This window comes from Pituophis catenifer, unplaced genomic scaffold (genome assembly GCF_029215685.1).
Source record: "Pituophis catenifer annectens isolate HBS135680 unplaced genomic scaffold, rPitCat1.0.hap2 SCAF_6, whole genome shotgun sequence".
NCBI lineage: Eukaryota > Metazoa > Chordata > Lepidosauria > Squamata > Colubridae > Pituophis > Pituophis catenifer.
In genome coordinates, this window is record NW_027256886.1 from 20,218,015 (window position 1) to 20,229,755 (window position 11,741).

Here is an 11,741-nt window from a genome sequence, read left to right on the forward strand (position 1 = left end):
AGGTAAGTGCAGGGCACGCGTGGAGGCTCGGGAAGGGCGAAAAACAGGCCTACCGGAATTTTGGGATGTTCTGGGCCTGTTTCCAGCCTCCAGAAGGCCTCCAGAGCCTAGGGAGGCTGTTTTCGTCTTCCTGGAGGCTCGAAGAAAGCCTCCAGAGCCCGGGGAAAGCAAAAACGCCCCCCCCCGCCATGGTGCAGGAGGCTGATTAGGCCACACCCACCATGGCTACGCCTACCAGCAACCGGGCAGAGAACCCCTTGCTAAAATTTTTGAAGCCCACCCCTGTGTGTAACTTGTAATGGCATCCCTTTCACGTTACAACCTGGAACGGCATTAGAATTTTAGGACCAGCTCTTCCACTATGATTCTCTCATTTTATTAGTATATATTAATAAAGACCTTAACACCCTTTAATTTAACTTATAACCCACCCACCCCCGAACTCCATTATATGCAAAGGCAGATGTCTCAACCTTATGAATAATCAGATGTAAATTAACTAACTGAGGTGAAAATTTACCTTGCACTCCTCTGGTTCACTTAAAAGGAAAAGAATGCAAGCATGAAATTAATTTTATTTACCTTTAAACGATAAACTGGAACATGAATTCCAGTGATGTAAAAATAAATTAATTTTAGTAGTTCTCATATAGGAGAAGTTAAATGTCAGATCTGTTCCTTAGAAATACTTAACCACTTTTTAAAACATTGTGTTGCTACTTTATGAAAGAAACCCTTAAACAATTTGAAGAAGAAAAAAAGACTTCAGGATTTCTATCAGTATAGCTTTCTGCTGATAGAAGTAAAGGTCTTTGGTTTTGTACAACTGAGTCCATTGCTATACTTCGTGCTTGAATATGTTTGCATTTGCAGTAATAGTAGGCTGGATGAGACTCAGAGACCCATTAATTGTTTTTAGTTCCTACAAAGGCCAGCCAGGAGCCCTCAAATGCAAGACATAAGCCTGTGAAATTCATTAGCCCAAGGCATAGTGATGATCACTAATTAGGATGGACTTAAATTGGATCAGATAAATTCATACCTCAGGTTGGGGGTTAGTTAGCCTGTCTTCAAATATTAGCTGCAGGGAAACAATGGTGACAAAAAGCTATGTCTCCCTATCCTACTTGTGAACAGCCCAAAGACATCTGGATGGCCTCTGAGAGGAACAAAATGCCAGACTCAGCTAAGCATTGGCAAGACAAGTTTTTTACCAGAATAGAGTCCACATAATCATATTGTCAGGGTTCTGACCAATGCCCTAATTAAATCATGAGTCTCGAATCTTCAAAAGAAATCCAGTTATTTATTGGGAGATTCATGTTGGCCCATTCCAAGTGAAGCCAACTCTGACCCAACATAATTTACGTTCCAGCTGTGACCTGTTTCCCTCCCTCCCCCCCAAGGTGTGTCATCAGTCACATTCTCCAATGAAGCAATTTCACGGGTTATAGAGATCACTCTCCTCCAGCCACTGTGGGTAACCGCGGAGACGGCTTTGACAGAGATATGGCTGGAATGTGCTTTGGTTTTGACTGATGTGCTGCCTCGCCGCAGCTGCAGAGTTTATTTTCCCATCCCCCTTGCCTATGGCAACTCGAGAGCAGGTCAGGGATGCTTTGCGAGTTGTCATATCCATATTGAAAAACAAATTTTCTCTGATCCTGAAGATATCATTGTTTTTCAGTTGCTAGGTTATGTCCGACCCTTCGCAACCCACGGACCATAGCACACCAGCTCCCCCACCATCTTCCACTGTCTCTGGGAGTATGCCCAAACTCATGTCCTCTGCGTAGATGACACTATACAACCATCTCAAGGATCTGCTTGTTTTCAGCACACCATGCATAATTTCATACTCTTAATATATTCACCTTATTTCTAAGAATGTGAAATATTTGCTTAGAGAAAAGCCTGTTTAATGTTTTCTTTGGTCTGTCACGCCTGTTAACAGTTCCCCTGACACACACACACTCTTTCTCTCTCTCTCTCTCTTTCTCTCTCTCTCTCTCCCTCCCTCTCTCTCGCTCTCTCTCTCCCTCCCTCCCTCCATCCCTCCCTCCCTCTCTCTCTCTCTGTGTGCATGCATGTATGTATGTATGTATGTATGTATGTATGTATGTACGTATCTTGACCAAATGTCAAAACTCCACCAATCTTTATTCATGTTCAATAAAGATTGTAATAAATCATATGTGACAACTGCTCATAAAAGGAAGTTTTCATGACAGGGTGTAATACATACAAAGAAATTATCAGTGAAAATTTAACCACAAATAATAATGATAGAAAACTTTCATCTGAATTTTAAAAACTGGATTTGCGGTCTGCTTCATAACAAATGATTAAATAATTTAAATAAAGAAACAATAGTACAGTATGGAATGGAAACCAATAGAAGTATGACATGGTCACTGAAAGACGGTGACTAGGCAGATAGATGGGGGGAGGGGCTTGTTTAGTTAAGACCCATAGCCAGAAGTTTCCTTTTGGATCCTTTTATTAGGCAACATCAGTTTTTTGATGTCATTCCTTTCGATAGGGATGAAGAGGATTACACTTATCCCAGATAAACAATATTTCTACACCTGGTAAAGCCGAAGCTGTTGTGAATCATGTACAGCTACAAGCAAATGGATATGTCAACAGGAGATTTTTCTCTTATTATCCTTGCCCAGTGGGAGAAGACAGACATCTGTTTATTACTGGGAATATAGTCCTCTTGTGGTTTGTAATGTAGAATCTGCTTTTCAGTGACATTTACTGTGCATGATAAGACTTCCCCTTTGTATGTTTTACCAAGTGTTTTTACACTTGTCATGTAGTTTGTATTGGGAAGAAAACAAATGGAATAAGGATGAATATATATATACCATTGGGGCACGGGGCTATATTTTTTTTCTTGTAGGTTTCCTGAATGACAAACTAGGTGAGAACGTTCCTGAAATGCCAACCAAATATCAGATACAGAAAAAAATATTGTGGAAAAAAGAACTTGACTGTCAGATTTGATCAGTGCCATGAAACAATCTGTCATCCTAGCACTAGATGTTTTGTGCAGATACAAATGCAGCTGCCATTCCTGACAGCTCCCGAATGCAAATAAGGTGGATCAGGAAAAGAATATGAAGGGAGTGGTACTGTCAGTTGTCTTAATGGTCTTCCTCTTTGCCTTTTCAGGAACAACATGTTTGATTGCTTTACTGTCCGATAAAGAGCTCACAGTGGCCAACGTTGGAGATTCAAGGGGGGTCTTGTGCGATAAGGATGGAAATGCTATTCCTTTGTCTCATGATCACAAGCCCTATCAGCTGAAAGAAAGAAAGAGGATTAAAAGAGCTGGTAAGTTTCTAAATCAGGTGGTCGGTTTGTTTCTTTTTTTTACATCATGGCAGAAATTATATTTCTTTATTATCCTTTCATCGTTTTATTTATTGCGATATGATGGTAGTGAATTTTCTGGAGAATTGTGCAAAATAAAGGATGAACCAGGGGTGAAATCTACTTACTTTCCCTACCAGTTCGGAAGTGCGCACGCACGTGTCACATGTGATTTTGGACCCTCTGCGCAAAACAGGTTACTTCCTGGTGTAAAACCAGGAAGTAACAACATCCAGGTGGGTGAGCGGAGCCTCGCGCTGCCGCCGCTACCGGTTCTCCGAACTACCAGCCGCCACCACTACCAGTTCACCCGAACCATTGCAAACCGGTAGCATTTCACCCCTGGGATGAACAATGTAGAAGAGGAGAAATAGAAGTATTAGACAAATTGTTGTGAGCAAAGGTGGAAATAATGTCTACCCTTGTCTTTCCATGTCCCAAAGTCAAGCTGATGGGTTTCCTTTAGTTGTAACTGTAAGGAAACAGAACAGAGCCACTGTATGTCATTCCTGTTGTCTTTATTATTTCCAGCTTCTGACAGCAGCTTCACTCTCATGGTAGCCCAAGTTCATTACATGTTGTAGGATGAACAGCCTAACTGGAAACAAGTTCATTGAATGATCCCCATTTATAGTATTGAGTGATAGGAGGGAAATACTTATTATTCTAAAATCATGTCTATTTTAATGTGCTATCAGTTTAACAGTTTTTTAAAAAATGTATATTTCCTATTAGGCAAGTTGTTCTGAGCAAGTTTTTGGTTATGTTTGCAAAATCCATCCATCCTTTGGTGGAAGCTACCCAAAATGGCACAAATGCAGGGGTGAAATCCAGCAGGTTCTGACAGGTTCTGGAGAACCGGTAGTGGAAATTTTGAGCAGTTCAGAGAACCGGTAGCGGAAATTTTGAGTAGTTCAGAGAACTGTCAAATATCACTTCTGGCTGGCCCCAAGGTTGGGTGGGAATGGAGATTTTGCAATATCCTTTCCCCAGGAGTGGGGTGGAAATGCAGATTTTGCAGTATCCTTCCTCTGCCATGCTCACCAAACCACAGCCACCAAGCCACACCATACCCATCAAGCCACATCCACAGAACTCGCAGTAAAAAAAAATTGGATTTCACCACTGCACAAATATAAAAGTTTTTGAATTCTCCATAACTCTTCATCGGGGCAAAATGTTACAAAAATGAGATGTGAATAAAGCAGGAAAATCCAGAACTGTTCTACTTGTTCAGCCAGAAAATCAATCACAAGATGGAAATGCTTGATTGAATATATTAGCCAGAAGGAAATATTGCCAATATTAAGTTATACTGGACATTGAAGGACATGTTATTTTTGGTTTTCTCCAAAGAGAAAATTACAATATTCTAGTGATACTTTTTTAGACATGCAATCAGGACGGGGAGATTTCTATTCAGTTCTGAGTGTATATTGCGGCCATGTGAAAATTTCACTGAGAGCTTACTAGTGCTTATATAAATTGAGTTTACTCAGGGAGAACTTTCAGTTACTTTTAGCTTGAGCTCTTTTATAATATGCAGCTGTGCCTAAATCAGAAATTATTCCTTCTTCAACAGCATCTTGACATACACAATATTTGGGTTTATAATGAGAATTTTTAAGAATACTTGAGATGTGTAGAGTGTTTTCTAAAACTGGTTGGTGAGGGTTTATTTTAATCTTGGAAAATTATTCTTATCCAATGTTAGGCAACACTAAATTTTCTAGGTCAGTGATTCTCAACCCTCTTTAAATACCTTTTGTGGCCATGAACCATGGCCATGGACCACCAAGACTTAACTCAAGATTTAAATCATAACTTTTCTTCGAATCTTCGTGGACACCCTGTAATAGCATTGTAACCTCCCAGGGGTCTGCAGATCACAGGGTGAGAACCACTGTTCTAACGTATATGATTTCAGAAAAACACCTTCATAGGAATATCTGTTGGCCTCAAAGATTAGGATACTAGAGATGATTCCATTAGCCATGTCTTTTACATAAAAATGAGTCAAGGAGAGAAAAGGGAATATAAAAATTATACTTTGGAGCTTGAAAATGTATTCAAATATATTTTTTGCAAACTGCAAAATCTGAACAAGAAAAGATATGCCATTCCTCTTATACTTGTCTGTATTTTTATGATCATTATTGAGAATAAATCATCCAGTGATCATCCATTGTTCTTTACTCTGTGGCTTTAGGCATTGTGACATTTTACTAATGTAAAACAGCATAAACTAAGCTCAATAAAATATATATTTTATGTGGGTTTGGAAAGTAGTTGAGAGCATAGGGGTAATGAGAGCCTCTAAAAATAGATTATACTCAGTTTATTTTTATTTGTATTTATCCTTGGTTTTGTCCTTTTCCACTTCTATAAACATTCAAGGTAGCTTTCAACAGTTTTAGAATACAAAATAAAAAACACAATAAAATCAGTGCAATTAAAATCAAAAGTAAAAAAGTAAAGTCAGTTACCTTAAAGCAATTATCAGTTAAAATGGTTTAATTGTAAATTGCTATGAGAATTCTATTAATGGCAAGCAATGCAGACATGTTTAAAATGAGTAAATAATAAATAAAAGTTGGGCAAAAGAAACAACCTTGTTCCAACTTCCTAATTTGTTTTTGCTTCAGTTTCCGAGTTTGTTGGGTGGTGTTGCTGCGAAGTTCTGGGAGAAACTGTCGAGCACAATTCTGAGAAGTTATAATTGGAGAAGACTAATTTGCACTTTACAAATGAACATTAGTTCCTTTCTGTTGCCATGCAGTAAAGGAGGTGAAATTTTCTTTTTACTCAGAGACAATAAATCCTTCCACTTAAAAAAAAAAAAAGTGCATTTTAATCTGTAGCAAAAGGGGAAAGGGGAAAAAAAATTGACTGTAGTAATAAAAGATGATACTAAAAAAACCAGAAAATAAGCAACATGTGAGGGAGGCAGGATTGTAGGGGAGAAAGAGAGAAATAAAGGAATGAAAGGTTTTGTTTTTTTAAGAATAACAATAAAGCCTTTTCTCACTATAGAACAACAGAGATTCTATCTCTGTTAAGGATTTTCCCCTTCACTTATTTTCTCTCCCAATGAAGGCAGTAGGCATGTGGAAATGGCCAGCTGAGCTAGAAGTAAAAACTCTGCCAAAATATCTTTATTTTCACATACTGGGCCAAGAAGGGTGATATTTTTTTTTCCTTTCTTTTTTTTTCTTCCTCTGGTTTCTCTTCAGATCGTATAAATCTTTCACCTTTCTTCCTTATATTACATTATTTTAGGTAATATAAATCAGCAAACAGGACCAAAGTACAGGTAGTATCTGTTACATGTATAATGGTTGCTTAGTGAGCAAAGATACGACCTACCTGAAAAGGGGGACTCATGACCCAGATGGGAAGTGCTGATAGTCAGCCTCCCCCTGTGGTCACATGATGCACGTTGGGCAGTTGACAACATATGACTGCATTTTATGACGGTTTTGTTGAAAGCCAACACCTACTTCCGATTATTGTGTCAACATAACTGTGAAAGGTCATTGGATGAGGCAGTTGCTAAAATGAGGATTACCTGTATGAGCATTAGTAGACAATCTCAGAGGCTCCAGTTGAGCTCCCAGGGCCCAATTCAAAACTTCCTTGAGTAACTGATGATCAGAATGTCCCAAAGGTGCTTTTTCAAGAGGCAACTGGACTTTCTTGTTTTTCTTTGCAGATGTTTCGCTTCTCATCCAAAAAGCTTCTTCAGCTTCTTTTCTAAGAGCTGAAGAAGCTTCTTGGATGAAAAGCAAAACGTCTGCAAAGAAAAAGAAGAAAATCCATTTGCCTCTTGAAAAAGCACCTTTGGGACAACCATGACCTGGATGACTGAGAATCTCCATAGACATGATGATGAGAATATTATTGATGACTGTATTGCTAATAATCCTCCCATCCCAGGTACTGTTCTTACAATATTTCAGTTATACCTAGCCCAAATACTGTGTCCTGTTGCTTTGAAATGTCTTCCTTGCCTGTTTCTTCTATTTTCTCCTATGAACCCAAAAGTGAAGGATGATTATTTTCACAAGAACTTTTTTTTCTCGATCATTACTGCTTCTGTTCAACCAGAATTTCTTGATGAGAAAGACAAGCTTTTGCTTGTATGTGCTTTTCTTTTTTTGTGTGTGTATGTGCCCTGGAGTGAGATTTTGACTTTTATAAGACTGGTCTGATATCCCAGTACCGTTATAAATCTTTGCAAATGAGTATGTACCTCTTTTTGAATTATCCCAGAGGGATATACAGGACATGATTAAAATGAGGGGGAGATTGCCTGAGCACAGGCAAGAAAATGTCCTTTATGTTGCAGACAACAGAGATGAAGGTTGAATTTTCTTCCTGTTCAGCAGTTTGTCATATATATGGATGAACTTGCCTACGGAAACCCATGTGTTTCAATAGCAACAGCATTTCAATAGCAACAGCAAGGATATTGATTTAATCTTAAATCCTCGTGGCAACGTTTGGATATTTCCTGTATTTTCTGCATCAGATATAAGATGCATAACATAAAATGTATCATGATAGAAAGGGATATGCTCACAGTCTGGCCTCATTAATCTCAGATGTTACTGAATAGGCTTCTGTTTTTCCTAATGGTGCCATTTACTTTTTACTCTGTATGCATGTAAAACCCAGAGACAAAATTAGTATAGGAAGGAACACCTGCACCAGGGATTGTGAGCCAAATATAATTCAAAGGCCAGAGTGTCCTCCAAACATCCTGAAAACAGATCAGTCAGGATCCAGAACTATGGAAAGTGGAAATCCCACTACAGAGTCCCATCTTTTCAGCCAAATACTTGAGCGCTTGAGGATTTTTAAGCTGGGTCACATAAGCACAAGTGAGTCCAATAGCATCTGTCCAGCTTTTTGTGCTACCTCATTTATTGTGTCCCATTTGTTAAAATTTAAAATTGCGAAATGTATGAGTTGTAAGAGTTTTTCAGAAGTGAGATCCTAAGCCTCTGCCCAGTGCACAAATCCATTAAACCATCCCAACTTAGTTTTAGTTTTGAGACTAACCCCCTTTTGAAAATCACCTGTGAGAAAGAGTTTAACTTTAGAAGGACGGTTCCTTTGCAAAGAAGTTCTTAATGTGGAAAAATTCCTCATAATATTCACTTTTATATTCTCCTTTAATTTCAACCCTTGGTCCTTCTTCTTCCTTTACTTTAAGCAGAAAACAAGTTCCTCTCCCTGTTTTTCTTTTTTTTTTTTTTACATATATTTATAGGGACCAGCCTTGGGTAATGATGTTGGGCCAGTCATTAAACTTTTAGCTCTGCCAAAACAATAATGGCAATCCATTTATCAAAACGTTGCCTAGATAATAGCAGAGACTTATCCATGTAGTTACCAAGAGTCAAAGTTGACTGAATGGAATACTTACCTACACGCTCTCTCATACACACACAGTTTTCATCTCTCAGTCTTCTGTTTTGTAACCTAAACCTGGTCAGTTCCTTTAACCATTCCTCATAGGGTAGGTCTCCAGACTCTTTAAAATCCTAGCAGTTTTGACATGCAGACAGCACAGGTTTCAAAACCCATTGTTACTGGTTTGTTCGTGGGTGCGCTTGTGCACAACGCTTCTGTGCATGCGCAGAAGTGTCTGGGCGGGTGGGTAGCCACCACTACTGGTTCACTCGATCCGGGGCAAACCGGTAGCAACCCATCACTGACTGTATTGTATGGTACAAAATGGTATGCTCTCAAAATTTTAGATGTGCCTGTTGCTTCAAAATACTGGGTGATTTTAAGATAGGCAGGGGACATATAGTTATGGCTCTCTGGTTATGTTTTCCTTAAATAGTGGGATCTTTTCCTTGTGTTGAAAAAGACAAAGATCAATTGATGAGCAAGGTTTCCTTCTTATGTCTTGGCAACAGATATACAGATACATAGTAAGAAAGGATTTACTTAAGAAAAAAAAATTGTGAAGTTACTCAGTTTTTCTAAGTGATTTAATAACTTAGTGCCGTGGAAGTGTCTGAGAACAATTTCCCATAAACACTATTTAATCATTTTTTTCCCTCTCTTTCTCTCTTCCAGGTGGCTTCATCAGTTTCAATGGTTCCTGGCGTGTTCAGGGGATCCTGGCCATGTCTCGTTCTCTTGGGGATTACCCGTTGAAGAATCTGAATGTTGTCATCCCTGATCCAGATATCTTGACCTTTGACCTGGACAAACTCCAGCCAGAGTTCATGATCTTAGCTTCTGATGGGCTCTGGGATGCGTTCAGTAATGAGGAAGCGGTGCGATTCATCAAAGAACGATTAGATGAGCCACATTTTGGAGCCAAGAGCATAGTGCTCCAATCTTTTTATAGGGGATGCCCTGACAACATTACAGTCATGGTGGTTAAGTTCAAAAACAGTAACAGAGCGGAAGACCAGTAAAAAAGAGAAAGAATAAGGGGGGGGGGGAGAAAGAGAAATAAAAGTAAGACCAAGCTCTGCCTCTCACTTGGTGAACTTCTTCATTTAACCTTTACACTTCAACACAGTAGACAGTGGTAGCAAGTATATTAGTATTAAAATTGTACATCCAAAAACGAGAGTAGAAAAACCACCCTTTTTGGTAAACACAGCAAACAAAATCGACAATTCAATTTGTTTTGTTTTGTTTTTAAATGAAAAGGACCTCGTACCTTTTACTCTCTAGATCTCTGATGGTCTCAGCTTAGAAAATCCTTCAATTATAAAGGCCTATGACTCCTGCTTCAGGGATTCCAATCGACTGCAATTCCCTTAGTCTTCACATAACAGCTTAGAGTTGCATTTGGACTTGGAACAGCTGAGGCATAATAGGAACAGCTGATTGCTTGGAAGCAGTTGATAAAACTGACATGGGATTGTCACCAGTGTGACAATCCATTCTAGCGTCCTCTCCTTCATAGTGCTACATCTGCTTAGTTAAACTGCAGAAACAACAAAAGTGGGTCTAGATAACAGTTTCATAACAAGGAGGTATCAATGGGTCCATGACAGATAACTACTGTCCTTTTCCATTGGTATACTTCCTGCTAGATCGTTAGCATTAAACAATTGAGCTTTTCCATTGCTGTGTTTATAAGGTTTGTGTGCATGCCTCAGAATGAACTTTGTTTCTTTTTTTAAAAAAACTAGCCAGCAGATAGATTTTAAGATCCATGCTCACTTAAAAATGTCCCCTTTATTAATTCTTGTTTCTGGATGAGCTGAATTAATTTCTGTTTCTAGTTTCGGGCCATAATTCTGTGTAGTTCAGACATCAAAAACTGTTGTTAAGACCATGGTATAAAATGTGTCTTTAGCTTAGAAGATTCTGATTTAAGACTTTAGCATTTCTAAACTTGTATTTAGGGGATAAGGCTAGCATATTAATGAAGCAAGAAAACTGAAATAGGAACTTAGTGCCAAACTCATGGAAAATAACAGGTAAAGCATTTTTTTTTCATTAGCAATGAAGCTTTGTTCCAAAGCAGAAGAATTTGCAAGCAGGTTTTACAATTTAAATATTTAATGATGTCAATCTTCAAAAGCCAGCCCTAATAGTAAATGTTGTCTGCATATTGCTGCAGTTTGAAATTTATGGCGTTTGGTATGAACTGACTGCTTAATTTCAGTGTGCCTATCACCTGCGTGTCTCATGACCAACTTTCTGCAGATTGATAGCTCCAGATGTATTGGGCTGCAGTTCCCATAATTCCAACATCTGGCAAGTGAAATGTTGGGAAAGCTTTGGGTAACAGGATAGACCTAGTTGTAATCAGTGGTGGTATCTGACCTTGAGCTATTTGCTGCATCATTCTAATTGTAACCTCTTTCTATCATGCAAATTAGGGGGGGAAGATCAGACATTCTGATTTACAATGGATCCAGTAGAATTTTTCTGCAAGCAGAATAGGGATTAATGGATGCTATCATTGAGGAACACAAATAGCGTTATTTCCAAAAGAAAACAAAATTAGACCTGTTAATGTGTGGAATATTACTCATGTCTACAGGCTGTAATTTAGAATCAAAACTATAGAAACGCGAGTCAAAATGCCCCATTAGATTGCTGCAAAGATGTTGGAGTATAGCTTCTCTGTTCTAATTAAGGTGCTCTAATTAATTGGACATTGCCAGGATTAATAATTCGTGAAGTGCTATTTAATCATCTTATTTCATTCTCCGTTGGTATATAGAGGTTCTCCTGAACAATTAACTCAAGAGGCAACAGGGAAGGTGCCTTAGTCCATCCCTGAAGTAGTTGGGTAACTTGAAATTCATACAATGGATTAAGACAGGGTTGGGCAACTATGGCTCTTTTACACCTTGTAAAGCATGGTGCCT

At 38.7% G+C, this 11,741-nt stretch overlaps 1 protein-coding gene across 1 annotated transcript in view; it reads left to right on the forward strand.

The window, feature by feature from the left end:
* The window catches only part of PPM1L (protein phosphatase, Mg2+/Mn2+ dependent 1L), a 50,028-nt gene extending 40,024 nt beyond the window's left edge, over window positions 1-10,004 (forward strand). The window contains exons 2-3 of the mRNA XM_070946001.1: window positions 3,181-3,342; window positions 9,475-10,004. Coding sequence (XP_070802102.1) covers window positions 3,181-3,342; window positions 9,475-9,821 — 509 coding nt within the window. The 3' untranslated portion in view covers window positions 9,822-10,004. The remainder of the gene's footprint in view (window positions 1-3,180; window positions 3,343-9,474) is intronic.
* Window positions 10,005-11,741: the final 1,737 nt, after the last annotated feature.